Here is a 19,540-nt window from a genome sequence, read left to right on the forward strand (position 1 = left end):
AAGCCTCCCCGGGCAGTTTATTTGCCCGGTGCCCTGAGGTGAGGCTCTGCACACTGAGGCAGGCAGCCTGGGTTAATCTGTCACTGAAGGGCTTTGAGGAATGCTGATCGGTGAGGGGCAGACATTGGACATCCACTGACCAATCAGGAGGCGGCGTAGGCTGTATAGGGACAGAGAAGACTGACAGGTTCAGGATAACTGACTTGTGCTGCCGCCTGTGCACAGCTCCTGGCACCATCTACACTGCTCAGCAACTCTCACACTCATTTTTGGCATCTGGTGGACACAATCACAATGTTGGATATGGCAATGCCGACTGGTCCCTTTAATTTTTCCACTTATGGATATGAATATCAGGTTTGTGGCCTCTTTTTTTTGTTTTTTTTTGCAGGAATATCCGTTCTGCACCTGTATATTTATGGTATTTCTTCAGGGATATCCCTTCTTCATCTGTACACTTTTGACATTTCTGCAGGGATACAGGGATATCCGTTTTGTTGTATCTTTGTATTTATGGTACTTCTTCAGGGATATCCATTCTGCACCTGTATATTGACGATACTTCTGCAGGATATTCATTCTTTACTTCTATATTTATGGTATTTCTGCAGAGATATCCGTTCTTCACCTGTATATTTATGGTACTTCGTCGGGTATATCCATTCTACACCTGTATATTTATGGTCCTTCTACAGGGATATCCATTCTGTATATTTATGGTCCGTCTGCAGGGATATCCGTTCTGCACCTGTATATTTATGGTCCGTCTGCAGGGATATCCGTTCTGCACCTGTATATTTATGGTCCGTCTGCAGGGATATCCGTTCTGCACCTGTATATTTATGGTCTGTCTGCAGGGATATCCGTTTTTACCTGCATATTTATGGTACATCGTCAGGTATATCTGTTTTGCACCTGTATATTTATGGTACTTCTGCAGAGATATCTGTTCCGCACCTGTATATTTATAATGTTTCTGCATGATATCCATTCTGTACCTGTATATTTATGGTACTTCAGCAATATCCATTCTGTGCCTGAATATTTATAGTATTTCTGTAGGGATATTTGTTCTGCACCTGTCACCTGTATATCTATGGGGATATCCTTTCTGCATCTGCATATGTATATTACTTCAGCAGGGATATCCATTGTGCACTGGTACGTTTATGGCACTTCTGCAGAATATCCATTCTGTACCTGTATATTTATGGACCTTCTACAGGGATATCCATTCTGTACCTGTATAAGTATGGTACTTTTGCAGGATATCCATTCTGCATCTGTATATTTATGGTACTTCAGGGATATCCATTCTGTACCTGTATATTTATTGTATTTCTGTAGGGATATCTGTTCTGCACCTGTATATTTATGGTCCTTCTGCAGGGATATCCTTTCTGCATATGTATATTACTTCAGCAGGGATATCCATTGTGCGCTGGTACGTTTATGGCACTTCTGCAGGATATCCGTTTTCACCTGTATATTGATGGCACTTCTTCACGGATATCCATTCTGCACCTGTATATTTATGGCACTTCTGTAGGGATATCTGTTCTTCTGTATATTTATGGCACTTCTGTAGGGATATCCATTTTCCCCTGTATATTGATGGCACTTCTTCATGGATATCTATTCTGTACCTGTATATTTATGGCACTTCTGCAGGATATCCGTTCTGCACCTGTATATTTATGGTCCTTCTGCGGGGATATCTGTTCTTCTCCTGTATATTTATGGTTCTTCTACAGGGATATCTGTTGTTCTCCTGTATATTTATGGTTCTTCTGCAAGGATATCTGTTCTTCTCCTGTATATTTATGGTCCTTCTGTCTGTTCTTCTTTTGTATATTTATGGTTCTTCTGTCTGTTCTTCTCCTGTATATTGATGGCACTTCACGGATATCCGTTCTGCACCTGTATATTTATGGCACTTCTGTAGGGATATCTGTTTTGCACCTCTATATTTATGGTCCTTCTGCAGGGATATCTGTTCTTCTCCTGTATATTTATGGTTCTTCTGTCTGTTCTTCTCCTGTATATTTATGGTTCTTCTGTCTGTTCTTCTCCTGTATATTTATGGTTCTTCTGTCTGTTCTTCTCCTGTATATTTATGGTTCTTCTGTCTGTTCTTCTCCTGTATAGTTATGGTTCTTCTGTCTGTTCTTCTCTTGTATATTTATGGTCCTTCTGCAGGGATATCTGTTCTTCTCCTGTATATTTATGGTTCTTCTCGCTGTTCTTCTCCTGTATATTTATGGTTCTTCTGTCTGTTCTTCTCCTGTATATTTATGGTTCTTCTGTCTGTTCTTCTCCTGTATATTTATGGTTCTTCTGTCTATTCTTCTCCTGTATATTTATGGTTCTTCTGTCTGTTCTTCTCCTGTATATTTATGGTTCTTCTGTCTGTTCTTCTCCTGTATATTTATGGTTCTTCTGTCTGTTCTTCTCCTGTATATTTATGGTTCTTCTGTCTGTTCTTCTCCTGTATATTTATGGTTCTTTTGTCTGTTCTTCTCCTGTATATTTATGGTCCTTCTGTCTGTTCTCCTCCTGTATATTTATGGTTCTTCTGTCTGTTCTTCTCCTGTATATTTATGGCTCTTCTGTCTTTTCTTCTCCTGTATATTTATGGTTCTTCTGTCTGTTCTTCTCCTGTATATTTATGGTTCTTCTGTCTGTTCTTCTCCTGTATATTTATGGTTCTTCTGTCTGTTCTTCTCCTGTATATTTATGGTTCTTCTGTCTGTTCTTCTCCTGTATATTTATGGTCCTTTTGTCTGTTCTTCTCCTGTATATTTATGGTCCTTCTGAGGGGATATCTCTTCTTCTCCTGTATATTTATGGTTCTTCTGTCTGTTCTTCTCCTGTATATTTATGGTTCTTCTGTCTGTTCTTCTCCTGTATATTTATGGTTCTTCTGTCTGTTCTTCTCCTGTATATTTATGGTTCTTCTGTCTGTTCTTCTCCTGTGTATTTATGGTCCTTTTGTCTGTTCTTCTCCTGTATATTTATGGTCCTTCTGAGGGGATATCTCTTCTTCTCCTGTATATTTATGGTCCTTCTGTCTGTTCTTCTCCTGTATATTTATGGTTCTTCTGTCTGTTCTTCTCCTGTATATTTATGGCACTTCTGCAGGATATCCGTTCTTCACCTGTACATTTTCAGAGCCGCTGCTTACAGCCGCTGTCTCCCTCCCTTTCTGTGTTTCAGGCGCATTGCTTGCAAAGTGAGCCTGAGTTTGATCTGCAGGAATTCAGGGATGCCGTGGACAGTTTTATTGATGGTAAGGGATTATTGTTTTCTTAATATTATGTTTTATTATTCTTATTTTATTATACATTGTATTTTTTTCTTTATAGTTATTTATTTTTCTTGTAAGTTCTCTCTGTATAATTCTGGGACTGGCCGTTACACCCCAGTTTATAATTAGCACATTGTACTTTTGTCAGTTTCCCATGCGCCATGATCCCATGCGCAGACACATTGCTTTCTTCCTCTTCCATTTTTCTGGAGGTGTCTCCATCCATATACGGAATAGCAATCTGCTCTGATTATTGCGTTTTTGCTGCTTTTTTGCAGAATTTTCTCCCTTTTCTCAATGCGTTTTGGTAGATTTTAAACAGTTTTTTTATGTTTTTCAGTGCACAGATTTGACACAATTCTTTTAATGTGTTGTGTTTTTTTTAGTGCAGAAAATACTGTTTTTCGGAACTTAAAAAGACAATTGCGTTTTTACATGCAGTTTTCAGGCTCCACATAAAAACCTAGAGAGAAAAAAATGCACACATTGCTAGCATATTTAAATACACAGTGTGCATGAGTTTTCATGAAATCACATTCACTTTGCTTGAATTGGTAAATACAGCATATTTTCTACATAAATAATGCAGCAGAATAAAAAGCAGTGATTATATTATGTGGAAACTAATAGCTGAAAGGGCCATAGGCAACATCTATCCAGTGCAGATGGGCCACAGGCTCCATCTATCCAGTGCAGATGGGCCATAGGTGCCATCTATCCAGTGCAAATGGGCCATAGGCACCATCTTTCCAGTGCAGATGGGCCATAGGCACTCTCTATCCAGTGCAGTTGGGCCATAGGCATCGTCTATACAGTGCAGATGGACCACAGATGACACCTATCCAGTGCAGATGGGCCATAGGCACTGTCTATCCAGTGCAGTTGGGCCATAGGCGCCATGTATCCAGTGCAGATGGGCCATAAGTGCCACCTATCCAGTGCAGATGGGCCATAGGCACCGTCTATCCAATACATATGGGGCTTAGGCGTCATGTATCCAGTACAAAGGGGCCATAGGCACCGTCTTTACAGTGCAGATGGGCCATTGGCACTCTCTATCCAGTGCAGTTGGGCCATAGGCACCTCTATACAGTGCAGAGGGACCATAGGTGCCACCTATCCAGTGCAGATGGGTGCAGATGGGCCATAGGCACCATCTATCCAGTGCAGATGGGCCATAGGAACTGTCTATCCAGTGCAGATGGACCATAGGTGCCACCTATCCAGTGCAGATGTGCCATAGGCACCATCTATCGAGTGCAGATGGGCCATAGGCACTGTCTATCCAGTGCAGATTGACCATAGGTGCCACCTATCCAGTGCAGATGTGCCATAGGCGCCATCTATCCAGTGCATTTGGTCCATAGGCACCGTCTATCCTGTGCAGAGGGCAATAGGCGCCATCTATCCAGTGCAGAGGGCCATAGGCACTGTCTATCCAGTGCAGATGGGGTCCCTACATTGAACTCCTTTGACAATTAATGGGTAAGATCCCTTAACCTTGGTAAAGGCTGCAGTTAAATATCTGTTTTTTTTATACTGATTACTGTATTTTATACTTTTTGTATGTATATCAGTTCATATTACTTCTGTATATAAGCTTGTTTTATATTCATAATTAATTCCTAAACATTTGCAGACCAGACGTCCCACATGCAGACGGGATTGGGTGCAACTAACTTCCTTCTCCTACCCCCGGATGTGCCAGCATTTGAGCCTTGCATGGGCTCCCATGTCCATCCATCCCAACCCCAACTCACACCCATTAACGTGCAGCCTATTCCCAGCACAGAGCAATTCTGGAGGGATATGGCTGATCAGAACCAAAAGGCGCTGGGAGATGCTTTGGTAGAAAACAATCAGGTATGTATAGTGGCAGTATAGGCTATTCCATTGAATAGGAATCCGATATTTAAAGGATATTACTAAATACTTTTATTTTTTACTGTTTCAGCTGCATGTAAGCCTGAATGAAAAGCAGGAGGAGATCGCCTGCCTCAAAGAGAAAAATGTGCAGCTAAAAGAGCTTGCAAATCAGGCGAAGCATTTGGCGTCTGTACTTGATGTAAGTGGAAGCTGTAATGTGATGACATGCCCACAGGGGGCGCTCGAGTGCAGCAAACCTGGATTGCAAAGCCACTGTTCTATAGACTATGTATGGAAATGTTCCTGCAGGTTCAGAGCACTGAAGACATGTTAAGCAGGTTACTGTGGCTGACATCAGATTATAGTAGCACAGCAAAAGGAAATAACAGGCATTAGGGACCAAATTAATTATTGCAGTGACTCCTTTTTGTCTAATTTTTGGAGTTTATTCTTTCAATTTGTGCCTTTTTATGTCCATTTTATATGTGTGTGCCGCCCCCGTGCCAGCAGCCGGCGCTGCTCGGATCCGGACTCGCTGCGTGGCTTGAGGGATCCTCCGGACACGGGGGGGTCACGCGGACACGCCGAATGAAAAGGGGGACGTAGTTGTACGGTCTTGACCGTATTTGATTCGTGACGCCACCCACGGTGTGTGGTGAAGTGGGACACCACCGCTGCTGTTGTGGGATGCCCGGGGGAGATGTAATGGCAGCCGGTTGTCAACCCCTCCGTGGGTAGGGATGGTTGCCCCGGGACCCAGTGGCTCTGTGCAGGGTATGGCGATGGCAGGGGCCTGCGCGCCTGGACGTACCAGGGGATGTTTGGTTACTCACGAGTAAATGAATCACACGAGTCTTTTGGTAAACCAAGGTGCTGGTGGCCGGCCGCCACGGCCGGTTGTACTTTGGCCCCCCACCCGGGCTGGTGGTCGCCGTCTCTTCCTCTGCACTTGTTGTGGTTGTGTGTTTGGACTTCCCGGTGTGGAACATGGGAGTCCGCTCCCCGCTGTCTGTGTGCCTGAGGAGCCGTGCCCGCTGACGCTGACCCGTGGGATCTATGGGCCCTGGCGGGATAGGGATCTGTGGGTGGTTGTCTGCTTTTGGGACTTTGGTTGGGACAGGACCTGTAATCCTGCCCTCAATCGGTTGATTAGCTAGGCCGTTGGTTCCGGTCCTGGCTTCAGGGTCCGAGTACCCCCTCTGTGCGCGGTTTACGGTCGGGTCTCCGGTGGTGGTACCGGCGGGCTCCAACCCTGTTCCAGTCCTCCTCAGATCTGCTGAGCCATCTTCCCGTCTCCTGCTGACGGAGACCACCGTCTGCCACCTAGTCAAGGTACCAGGGCTCCAACCCTGGCACCATTCAACTTGAACTCCTCCTTTGCTGGAGCTACACCTAGCCCCAGCCTCCACTCCTCTCAACTTGAACTACAGACTAGAACTATTTGCTTAACTGACTTTTTTCCCACCCCGGGCTGGGTAGACCCCTAGGTGGGCGTTCCCTAACCGCCTGGTCCCTCCCACTGGTGTGCCTGTCTTGCCCTGAGGGGGGTGACTAGGGCTTCAGGTCGGCTGTATGTAACTTAGGTGAGGGAAGGTGTTATGCCGGGGCCTTACTGTGTGACTACCTGGTTTTGCCAGGGCGTCACATGTGTTCGCCTATTTTTTATGTTTATCATTGTAGGTAGGGTTTGGGGCTCGGATATTTCATCCACAATTCATCTACAATTTTTTTCGGCAAATATACTCTAGTAGTCTTTTTTCCAGTAGAGAATTTATATAAGTACTAGCTTATCAGCATTGGCCGGGATAATAACTAAGTCTCTCTTTCTCTTTGTCTCTCTCTCCCACTATCCCTTTCTCCCACTTTCCCACTCTCCATGTCTCTCTCTGTCTCTCTCCCACTCTCCCTTTCTCCAACTCGCCCTCTCTTCCTCTCTCTCCCAATCTCCCTTTCTCTCTCTGTTTCTCTGCCTCTCTTTCTCTCTCCCACTCTCCCTTTCTTTCTCTCTCTGTCTCTCTCACTCTCCAACTTTCCCACTCTCACTTTCTTTATCTTTCTATCTCCCTCTCTCTCCCTCTCTCCCTCTCTCCCACTCTCTCTCTGTCTCTTTCTCACTTTCCCTTTCTCCCACTCACCCTTTCGCTCTCTCCCACTCAAACTCTGTCTCTCTCCTAGTCTCCCTCTCTTCCACTGTTCCTCTCTCTCTGTCTCTCTCTCTCTGTCTCTCTCCCACTTCCCCCTCTCCCTCCCTCCCACTGTTCCTCTTTCTCTATCTCTCTCTCTCTGTCTCTCTCCCACTCTCCCCCTCTCCCTCCCTCCCACTCTCTCTCTCTGTCTCTTCTCACTCTCCCTCTCTCCCTCTTACCACCAATATTAACTGACACATAAGCTTCTTATACGAAGAATGCCCTTCACTGCCTATAGCAACCAATCAGAGCTCCTATTAGTGACCGGTAGCAAAATAGAAGCAGAGCTGTGATTGGTTGCTATAGGCCACCTGATAAATATCCAGGATAACTGTCAAAACAGCCAATATATTACCTCACACATCCAAACACTAAATAAGCGGGTTTTTTTCGGAGAGTAACTGTAAAGCACGGGGTTAAAATTTACCCTTAAAACACAGTCTTTGATGTTCCCTGAGTCACATGGGGTGTCTGTGCAAAATTTCGTGATTGTAAATGCGACGGTGCGGATTCCTCTAGCAGACATACTCACACACATACACATACATACATACTGTACATACACATACACACAGCCATACATACACTCAGCTTTATATGTTACCTAGCTGTAGCACCTGGTTTTGCCCAGGATAGTAACTGTCTCTCTGTCTCTCTCCTAGGCTCTGTCTATCTCTCTCTGTTTGTCTCTCTATCTATTTGTCTGTCTGCCTCTTTCCCTGTCTGTCTCTGTCTGTCCTTTATATATTAATAGATAGATATATAGATAGATAAATATATATATAGGCCCAAAAAATGGCAACATTTTAACAGAGCATGTAACATTTTGTGAGAAAAGTTGAAGAAAAGGTTAATGGCATTTTTGGTTTTGTCCAAAATTCATGAACCACGTGTGCAACTTTAAAGAATTTGGTGACTAAAAACATCAACAGACACCACAAGCCAAACAATTAAATGTGACTTTAAACCTTCCCCCACAAAAGATTAATCTGGCCCCATGTCTATAAAACTAAAACCTTTCCTCCTTCTTCTTCCTCCAGAAACTGATGAGACATCCGGATGACTCCAGACTTTCTTCTGATGGCTTACCGAACAGACCTCCGGTAAAAAGGAGCCTGGAGGAATTCTATCCACAGACCACCGAACTGGAATGTAATCAGGTGGATGAGATATTGAAAGAAATTTCCAAGAAATGCAATGCCGCCCTAATGGAGAGTGTCCACAGTGAAGCCAAGCGTCCGAAGATGGATTCCGTGGACAGCAAGGATGAGGTCACGACCATCATCAAAATGTGCGGAGCCTTTCAAGGATTGAAGACCACCACGGGTCAGAGCTCAGTCAACTTGTGTAACACCGATTTGGAAGAAGACATTACCTTCAGGACCTCCATCAAAGACCATTGCACCATTCGGACTCTTGCCTACCCCCAGGGAAATGCCTTCACTATTAGGACCAATGAAGGAGGCTATAAATTTAGATGGGTCCCCAATTGAATCTGTCTACAATCAGCTAACTACTCTTCCATAATCTGCTGCTCACACTGCTGGTTATCCGGACTGCCACCAGGGGGCAAGCAACGCTCACAATAATCCGCTGGCATCGCGATAAGATGTGGACTACTGAGTGAAACGTTGCAGTGCTTGATACGACTCATGCACGTGGCTGAATCACGGATCTGTACAACCTGTGACTTATACAAGGCAATAACATGGCATCTCTAGAAGTTTATGAAGCCGTACTTTTAAGTTGAGGTATATTCTATTGAGTGCCATATTAGAGAGATCTTCTCCTATAGAAGTATTGCTTGTTAGGGTATTACTGAGGGATTTTTTAGATGTTTTTTGAGTTCTCCAAATCATTCTTGCCAACTCAAAATTCGTGAAAGTGGCACATGGTGTTATTCTAAGTTTTTGGAGCAGAAACTGAGCGGAAATGCCAAGTTTTTGATGAAGATCATTTCTTTTACAGGTTCTTTTCTAGAATCTATAAAAGGTCAGTTTGGACACGAAGAGAGACATAAATTAAATTAGGACCCAGTTGAGAGTTACACCTTGGCGTATTAACTGGGCTCAAGTAAATTTGGCCATTTTTATTTGCAAAGTTATCTAATTTGTTCCCCAATTTTTTTTATGTTTTCTGGGCAGTAATTCATATTCCCAATTCAATTTTCACTAGTTACATCCTTCAGTTTTTTTCCCCCTCCCCATACTTGAGTGCAACTGTTATTTTGGATGATAATGGTATATCCACATAATGTCATCTTGCAGCCGAGTTTTTCCTGGCAAAGCTGCTTCTTTAAAATGCCGGCAGTCTTTTTCCCAAGGTGACTTAGCCATCATTCTCGCAGTTGCTCCGCCATCGGTGGCATCTTGACTATATACTGTGAAGAATAGAGCACAGGAGGCTTCCCAATGTAAGCCGCTGAAAGAATGGGCATGTCACCTCTTTGGTCCTCTTCAGAGTGTCCGAAAGCAGTGACGTAAGATGCAGTATGTGCACTGCAATGTCGTTTGATATTGCTGTGCACTATGTTCATTGTATCCGGTACTTTTGCGGCACTTATCAAAATTCCAGGCAGAATCTGCTTGAAAAATATATTATATTCGCACACTCGCTAACGGTTTCCACTCAAATTTCTGCTCCAAAAACACTCTGTGTGCATGCACATAGCCAAACTTGTAGTTTCTGCTCTGAAAACTTAGCTAAAAAACTCAATGTGAACACACCAGAAGGAAAGATGTCTCCAAACACAGGGAGACATACCATTGGTGCAATCTGTAGGTATGGAGGTCACTACCACCTCCAAAACAAGTAGAATTGTGTATTATGAAGAGCTATTGTTATTGCACAGGTATTCTCCTCCTCTGTGTCTTTACACAGGCCTATTTTGGGTACATCAGTCTTCATGGTATATTTTCCCCCCACTATGTATCATTTTAAATATCTGTGTCTTACACAATGTCACATTTTCCATTGAAACTGCACGGTGTAGATGTTCTCAAGTGTCAAGTGACAAAATGATCTACAGGAAGGACGGCACATAAAGAGATCAATCTGCACCAGTGTTACATGTGAATGCAATTTTATGCACTGAGCAAATACTTATGATAATGGTGACTGCAACGGTCGGATGACAGCCCAAACATTTTGGGGTTCAGCACGTCTGAGCATTTACTTCTGTTCAGGAATTTCCCTATTTAAAATTTTTCTTTAAAGGGAAACTGTCAGGTGCAATATACACTCAGGACCATGAGCAGTTCTGGATGCATATTGCTAATCCCTGCCTAACCGTCCCTGAATACACTAGCATAGATAAAGACATCTTTAGAAAAAGTATTTCTAAGTTCCTTTATGATATGCTAATGAGCGCAGGGACTAGTCGCAAGGGCAAGTTCCTGCGCTCATTCCGCCCTTTTAGCATGTTAGTTCGCCCACATTTAATATTACCAGTTATGTATATTAGATTTTATGACAGGGTGTTGATCCAGGGAACTAGTCTGATTGCCGTATGTGGAGTCAGGAAGGAATTTTTTTCCCCATTGGAGCTTATTTGACACATTTGGGTTTTTTTTGCCTTCCTCTGGATCAACATGTTAGGCTACAGGTTGAACTAGATAGACTTAGGCGGGCTTTGCACACTACGACATCGCAGGCCGATGCTGCGATGCCGAGTGCGATAGTGCCCGCCCCCGTCGCAGCAGCGATATGTGGTGATAGCTGGCGTAGCGAAAGTTATCGCTACGCCAGCTTCACACACACACTCACCTGCCGTGCGACGTCCCTGTGGCCGGCGACCCGCCTCCTTGTTAAGGGGGCTGGTCGTGCGGCGTCACTGCGACGTCACACGGCAGGCGGCCAATCAAAGCGGAGGGGCGGAGATGAGCAGGATGTAAACATCCTGCCCACCTCCTTCCTTCCGCATATCCTACGGAAGCCGCAGTGAGGCCGGTAGGAGACATTCCTCGCTCCTGCGACTTCACACACAGCGATGTGTGCTGCCGCAGGAGTGAGGAACAACATCGGACCATTGCGTCAGCGTAATTATGGTTTACGCCGACGCTGTACCGATGATACGATTACGACGCTTTTGCGCTCGTTAATCGTATCATCCAGCCTTTACACACTGCGATGTCGCATGCGATGCCGGAAGTGCGTCATTTTCAATTTGACCCCACCGACATCGCACCTGCGATGTCGCAGTGTGCAAAGTGCCCCTTAGAGTCTCCCTTCAACCTTAAAAACTATGAAACTATGAAACTATGAAACATGGGTGTTCAAACATGCTATTCAATACCCACTGCCCAGCGTCATCATCGGTGGTGATGCGTATACCTGTGTCTGTTACACCACCTCAGAACGCTGGGCTTAGGGTCAGTGCGCATGATCAGACGTTTTTCAGTCATGCGCACTACACCAGTTTGAAGCCAGGACGCGTACACCTGTCTTCGTAGTGTGCATGACCAGGGATCATGCACACTGAGCCGAAATCCAGCAACAGGCTCGGTGGCAGCAGAGAGGTGAGCGCGACCATGCCTCTGATTCTGCACATTCATCAGTATGTTAGCACACCCACAGGGGCATGCTTACATGCTAAGGGGGCCAACTAGCCAAGGGATATAATGCCCTTGCAACTAGTCCCTGTGCTCATTAGCATATCATAAAGGATCTTTAGAAATACTTTTTCTAAAAGTCGCTTTATCTATGCTACTAGATACAGGGACAGTTAGGCAGGGATTAGCAATATGCACCCAGAGCTGCTCGTGGATCTGGGTGCATATTGCATCTGACAGGTTCCATTTAAATCAAAACTAGGGGGAAAAAAAATCCAGTTTTCCGCTCTAGGCTTGATTAACCCATGTCTAGGTTTAAGTGGTTTATTGGTGACCTATCCATCCACCACCCAGTAGCCAAGAATACTTTCACGAGCCCCCCTTAGCTTCACTACTTATTTTCATAGATATCTGTGCAGTCTCAACACTTAACGAGAATCTGTCATCTGGTTTTTGCTCCCCTATCTGAGAGCAGCTAAATGTAGAGACAGAGATCCTAATTCCAGCGATGTGTCACTTACTGAGCCGTTTGCTGTCATTTTGATAAAATCAATGTTTTCTCTGCTGCAGATCATAAATATGCTGGACTCCTGTAATGATAATCAGCTGCAGATTAAAAAGTGATTTTTTTCAAAACACACTAAGCAGCTCAGTAAGTGAACCGTCGCTGGAATCAGGATTTTTGACCCTACAGAATGCAGCTCTCAGATTAAGTGATAAAAATCTGGTGACAGATTCCCTTTAAAGGGTTTGTCCAGTGAAGAGGAGGTGATATGTTATAGATCATGGGGTCTGACTGATGGGTCTCTGCTAGAATGGAGCTGTAGTGCACATGGCCAAACGCTGCTCCATTCATTCTATATGGGGCTGAAGAACAACAGCGCTTAGCTTTTTTCCAGCAATCCCATAGAGAATGAATGGGTCAGCTCTATTCTAACAGGGATAACCTGCTCCAGCTCCATTAATGAGTAGGGAGTCCCAGCAGTCGCTTATCCTTGGGGTAGGAGATAACTTCTTCTTACTGGACAACCCCTTTAAAGCATCATCATAATCAATGTTACCCATTCTTGACTACAACTCTCATCATTTAGTCTCCATTGAAAAAAAAGGATTCATACTACTTGTAAATTGTAGTCTGGATATTTGTATATATCTTGCAAGGATTCAAATGAAATCACTTGTTGCACTGAAGCCAATTCTGAGAAATATTTATAAATATTTTGTAAAATCGAAAAACTTTATTTGAAAAATAAAAATCTGCTGCTGCATCGTGAATGATTGTAACAGCCGGGAGGTTAACTTATGTCATGTAAATATGTACGATATTAGTGTCAAATGTTAATGTAACTTAAAGCTCACAATGTGATGTAAGGTATTGTTTACAGGTTACTGATTTTTACAATGAGATGGTTTTATTTTTTATTTGTTTTGTAAGTAAAAATATTTATATCCATAAATTAAAAGGGTCTCATTTTTAATGAGTCTTACCAAAACTTTTTGGCGGCATGTCAGTGATCAAAAACTGGGAATGAGCCGAGCAGCTCAGTGCATCTTCTCATTTACTTGTTTTCTATCTATCTCCACCATCCTTTGGTTCCAGTAAAGCCAGAGATGTTAATCAAGCCCGAGGGGGTGGAGATAGATGGAAAACAGGTAGGTAGGTATGATGCAATGAACTGCTGTCATGCGGTGTTCAGGTCCAGACTCATTAGGTGTCACAGCGGCATCAGGCTCTCTTCACCCTGCAGAGCCTGACAGGCACTTTGATGTCTCCCAGCTGTTCAGCCACAGCTGGATATGAGCTGTTTCATGTGCTCTGTTCCTCAGTCCTGCAGGAGTTAATCCCGCTGACCTGGGGAACTCTGCTAGGAGCTCAGGTTGCCAATTGCCACTCAATGTCCTCTACTTCCTATATAAGACTCTGGATCTTACTACTCATCGCCGATTATAGCTTCATTGTAGCTCCAGCGAAACCAGTCTTAGTCGTGATCCTGTTTATGGTGATGTGTAGTTGTTATTTTGTAGGGTGTTGAAGTTCTCCTGTTGTGTGTTTACTTCATTCCCTTTTGTTTATTACCCTGTACGCATATTGTCTCTCCTGTGTGTTTTGAGTGCAGTGTGTATGAGTTTTTGTTCTCCCTTGTCCGTGTTGTTTCTGTGGGGTTTGGGTTAATGTGTTTCTGGCCCGCCCAAGGGTGTGGGAGAGGGAGAGCAAGATCAGGGCTCGGACAGGTGTCAGGGTCACGCTGGGGGCTCAGTCCTGGCTACCATCAAGCCCACCTCTGAGATAAGGGACAGCGCAGGGTCTTGAATCTGAGGGCCAGCCTAGGAGCCCCTGTTCAATCGTTATATACCCTGTGACAACTGCTCAGACCACGCCCAGGATGCACTAAGCACCTCACTAATATATTTGAATAAAGAAAAAATTCTACTATATGAATTTTATTAGGGTTATGTTCTCTATGTGCTTGGTATGAATGGTCATTATGTGATGACAGACTCTCTTTAGGGCAATTCACAGATGATCACAATCCCAAAAATGATTCATGATTGATTTTATGGGTCTTTCATACACTGTGATTGAAGAAGTTGACTGATTTGAAAGGCTCATTTTTATATGACATATGACAAAAGCCAATAAAGAGGAGTCTGTAATTCATAACCTCCATTTTTAGCTATTATGTATGTATAGAGTATCAGTCTCTGAAGGACCTTGTATGTTTGTGCACTATATATCTCAGGCCTATTATTGATTTCAGTGGTAATGGTGTAATACTTTGTTTGCCCTGTAGAGGTGCTGTAGGCAAATTGACCACCTCCTGCCAAATTCTCATGATCAAGATGATCACTGATCATCTTGAGATTCATTTATTGTTGAGGGGTGTAAAAAGCGTCTTAATAGCTGAGTTAGTGTACGCACAGATCACACAGGCTAATCTAATGAAGCACTTTTGCACTACAAAGTATAAAGGAATGTGCCGCGGCATTTGTTTGCCCAGGACCTGTCACTCCATTCTACAGGTGCACACATCTCTCCTGCTCAGAAAACACAGCTTCATACATTAAACATCCCGAGCTTTCTCATATAACTGGTATTTTGGTAAATCAGCTAATCAATGGAAAGTACACGCACATAAGGAAGAAAAGTTATCCTTATTATCCAGGCACTGGAGCGATCAGCCTACTATGCAGGTTTCGCAGCTGGGGCTAAGTACTATTAAATAAGCCATCTTCCAGCATGGTAAAGGTTAAAAAGGACCTTTTCACTGGATCCTGGATTTTTTCTTTTATTTAAACTGAGAACTCCTCCAATTGCCTCTGCGCCACTGATTCTGCAAAAGTTTTTCTTTTTCTTCTGTGCCCTTCCATTACAATTTAATTTCCCCTGGAATACAGACACAAAATTTTCCTGGCTGGGGACTAACTGGGTGTACACCATAGAAAGGGCATTTGTATTTTTTCTCCTCTACGATGGTGGCCAATCAAAACGCAACCAAGCCCACAGAGAAGGTAAAATTTGAATAATTATTCCAGGGGACATAATGTTGGAATGGAGGGACGAAGAAGAAAAATGAAAAACTGTGGAGCAGCATCAACTTGTGGAAGTACTCAGTTTAACCTAAAAAATTCAGTAAAAGTTCCTCTTTAAGGCTGGACTCACACGAGTGTATGGCATCGGATGCGAGAGCATCGGAGGCGATATGCTAATTACCCCCAGCTCAGGCTCTGCTGCGAGCGTGAGCCGAGTGTCATGCGACTGTGACCCGATCTTGCGATTGGGTCACAGCTGTAAAGCTGAGGGCAGGCGCTGCGGAGGAGAGGGAGGGGTTAATCCTCCCATCTCCTCCATTGTCAGCCTGTGCGTATATCGCACTGCACTGGGATAACATCCGAGTGCAGTCCGATGTATCTCTCGCATCCATTCACTTGAATGGGTATGAGTGATACGGCTCTAGCAGAAAATCGCAACATGCTGTCGCTTTTCTCGCTTTCGGAATCTGGATGCGATAAAAGCTGCCTAACTGCTCACCCTCATTGTGTGACGCCCTGGCAAAACCATGTAGTCACAAACAGTTCACATCCTAATTGTTACCATCACAACCCACACTTAGGCATAACACACCGCCATAAAACCCTAGTCACCCACTCATGATAACTAGGACACCCCAGTGGGCAGGATCAGGCGGATTAGAAGCCATTCAAGCTGGAGTTCAAGTAGAGAGTTGACAGTTGAAGTGTGGAGAACTGACAGCAGTGTAGTCAGGGGTCATAGCCCTTGGACTACCTGGCTAGGTGGCAGACGATGAGCAGAGCCACAGACGACGGAGATCCGGTCGTGGGAGACCTAAAGTGGACCGGGGCAGAGTTGTAGCCCGCCGGTACCGACAGCGGGAATCTGGTCAGGAGGCCGTGCACAGTCGGTGTGCCTGGACCCTAGGGCGAGGAAGGTTGCAAGCTCCTCTCCAATTAACCAGCCGGGGACAAGGTTCCAGACATTGTCCCAATTTACTGCCCAGATAGAGCGAAATGGAAGCCCAACGCGGGGGATAGGGTGTCCACCAAGAACCCACTGAAATCCCAATGGTCAGCTTTCGTGGGCCACAGTTCCCAACACAAATAGAATCGGGAGTGGACTTCTCCGTTCCATGCGAAGTTGTCCAAAAGAGAAGGAAACACAAAGTGCAGGAGGAAGGGTTATCTGCTCATCAACCTGGGTGCGGGACCCGAATGCACCCTCCAAAGGCAGCCGGCCACTGGCAACTTGGTTTACTACTGGACTTGTGTGAAATTATTGAACTGTGAATACACCACTGTCCCCCGGTCCGGTCTGGTCTGGTGTGCCACCTCCAGCAGCCATCACTCTTGTATTCTGACACAGGGCCCCTGGACTACACCACTCCTACCCGTGGAGGGGATCCCATCTTGCTGCCCCACTCCATCAGCCCCGGGTGCCCCATCACCAGACAGCGGCGGCGTCACCATCCCTCACCGCAACCCACGGGTGGCGTCACAGACAACCTTCCTTGTCATTATCCCCTTTCTGACGGTTGTGAGGATGGGCGGCCGTGCGAGCCCGGGTCTGGTCACCACTCGAGCCGCAGCAGCGAACCCGAATCCGAGCAGGCCCCCGAGAGAGAAGCGGCAGTGGCCCCCGCCCGCAACACTTGCCTAACATTCGTCAGAGTGCAATGCGAGATTTTCTCGCATTGCACTCATCCGATTTTCATGCTCGTGTGAGTGTACCCTAAAAGTCAGGCAACATCCATTGACAGGAACCAAAATCGTTGGTGATGTTTTTTGGTATCCCTGTTTTAAATCTCTTGCAATCAAGCAGGAGAAGATCAGGTTATAACTGTTTCTGTCTGAAGTCTACAAAGTATGGACTTAAGGGGGCTTTACACGCTATGATATCGTTAATGATTTATCGTCGGGGGTCACGTCGTTAGTGACGCACATCCGGCGTCATTAACGATATCGCAGCGTGTGACACTTTTGTGCGACCTAAAACAATCGCAAAAGCGTCCAAAATCGTTTGCCGCAGAGGTCGTCTTAAAACAAAAAATCGTTCTCTTCTAATTAACGATGTTGTTCCTCGTTCCTGCGGCAGCACACATCACTGTGTGTGACACCGCAGGAGCGAGGAAGATCTCCTTACCTGCCTCCACCGTCAATGCGGAAGGAAGAGGTGGGGGGATTTTTACGTCCCGCTCATCTACGCCCCTCCGCTTCTATTGGACGCCTGCCGTGTAACGTCGCTGTGACACCGCACGACCCGCCCCCTTAGAAAGGAGGCGGATCGCCGGCCAGAGTTACGTTGCAGTACAGGTAAGTCCGTGTGACGGGGGTGCGCGATTTTGTGCGCTACGGGCAGCGATTTGCCCGTGTCGCACAAACGATGGGTGCGGGTGCGGGCAGCGTGTAAAGCCCGCTTTAGTATCATGTATTTAAGACAAACAGCAACAAAATTCCCCTGACAGCTGATGAATCTTTAAAAGGACCAATCACCAGGATTTTCCGATATAAACTAAAGCTGGTGCTATACTGCTGCTATTGTGCTGATTCTATGCATATTTTTAGTTGTGAGATTGGATGTATACTTTCTGAAATATAGGTAAGTAAAGTTTTTGAAATGTCATTTGATTGATAGGTGTTGCAGAATATCTAATAGGTGGGTCGGGTCTTACTAGTTATTCCCACCCTGTCTGCCTGCCTGTCCTTCCTCCCCTGTCTCTGTTATTACTGGAAGAGGAAGGAGGGAGGAAGCACAGGCAGGCAGACAGCGGTGAGGATAATAGGTCAAGAATTCAATCAGCACAACTTCTTTGCAAAAATATAACAAAGTATTTATTTAAATAGGTCATGAAGCAAAAAAGTGACATATAGTATATAATAACAACAATATATAGAACAGAGATCAGGCTCATAAGGGTGTCACAGATGAAAAACACATGGGTCCACATCCCATACGGGGAGTATAATCAAAATAACCAATGCCATGACCCAGAAGAACCCCAGTAAAAAGAGTCACCACGGCCCTCCGAAGAAGACAACGAAACGTGCGCGTCGGGGCACATTTTTCTCGGGCTCCACTGACCGTTATGGGTAAGCTCATGACGGGTTATAAATAATTATGTTATGATGTTTCTTACATTTACCCGTTTGCTCTGAACTACCACTGTAGTCCATGACCTACCCCCAGATATATTATGTCCCATACGTATCTGTGGCTTATATGATAATATTTGTTATATAATCTAATTGGTGATGTACCATGTGATGCGGTCTCTTGGTGACTACTGACTCTTTTTACTGGGGTTTTTCTGGGTCATGGCATTGGTTATTTTGATTATACTCCCCGTATGGGATGTGGACCCATGTGTTTTTCATCTGTGACACCCTTATGAGCCTGATCTCTGTTCTATGTATTGTTGTTATTATATACTATATATCACTTTTTTGCTTCATGACCTATTTAAATAAACACTTTGTTATATTTTTGCAAAGAAGTTGTGCTGATTCAATTCTTGACCTATTGGTCTGGTTTGTGACCATGACTACGTTTTCCCTTGGTTCTCCCAGCATGAATAAATGTCGTCAGGGTGTAATCTTTACATAATGTTTGATATGATGTCACATCTTGCCCTCACTCTTATAATTTATAGCGGTGAGGATAACTGGCAAAATTCAACCCACCTATTAGATATTCTGTAGCACCCATCAATCAAATAACAGTTCATTTCACAAACTTTACTTGCCTATATTTCAGAAAGTATACATCTGATCTCACAACTAAAGGCATGTATACAATCAGCATGATAGTGCCAGTATAGCACTGGCTTTAGTTTATATAGGAAAATCCTGATGAATTGTCTTCTTTAATTATTCGAACCAGCTCTACCAATAACCAAGTTACCCTGGAAAGTTTAAAATAATAATAATAATAATAATTTAGTAAAAATATCTATCTATGTATGTATCCATCTATCTATTGTATATATATATACATTTTTAACATTTTGTTTATGGGCCACCCTGAATTAGGCAGGAGTTTGTATAGTGGTGGAAAATCTGTTAAAAGTTAGTAAATTATAATCACATTGTAGAGCCATCATTATGTAATCCTCACATTA

General features: G+C 44.3%; 1 protein-coding gene across 1 annotated transcript in view; it reads left to right on the plus strand.

The window, feature by feature from the left end:
- The window catches only part of MCIDAS (multiciliate differentiation and DNA synthesis associated cell cycle protein), a 16,512-nt gene extending 5,769 nt beyond the window's left edge, over window positions 1–10,743 (plus strand). The window contains exons 4-7 of the mRNA XM_075342732.1: window positions 3,217–3,289; window positions 4,947–5,170; window positions 5,262–5,372; window positions 8,400–10,743. Of these exons, the coding sequence (XP_075198847.1) occupies window positions 3,217–3,289; window positions 4,947–5,170; window positions 5,262–5,372; window positions 8,400–8,852 (861 nt within the window). The 3' untranslated portion in view covers window positions 8,853–10,743. The remainder of the gene's footprint in view (window positions 1–3,216; window positions 3,290–4,946; window positions 5,171–5,261; window positions 5,373–8,399) is intronic.
- The last annotated feature ends 8,797 nt before the right edge of the window (window positions 10,744–19,540 follow it).

Source organism: Anomaloglossus baeobatrachus, chromosome 1 (assembly GCF_048569485.1).
Source record: "Anomaloglossus baeobatrachus isolate aAnoBae1 chromosome 1, aAnoBae1.hap1, whole genome shotgun sequence".
In the NCBI taxonomy this organism is placed as follows: domain Eukaryota; kingdom Metazoa; phylum Chordata; class Amphibia; order Anura; family Aromobatidae; genus Anomaloglossus; species Anomaloglossus baeobatrachus.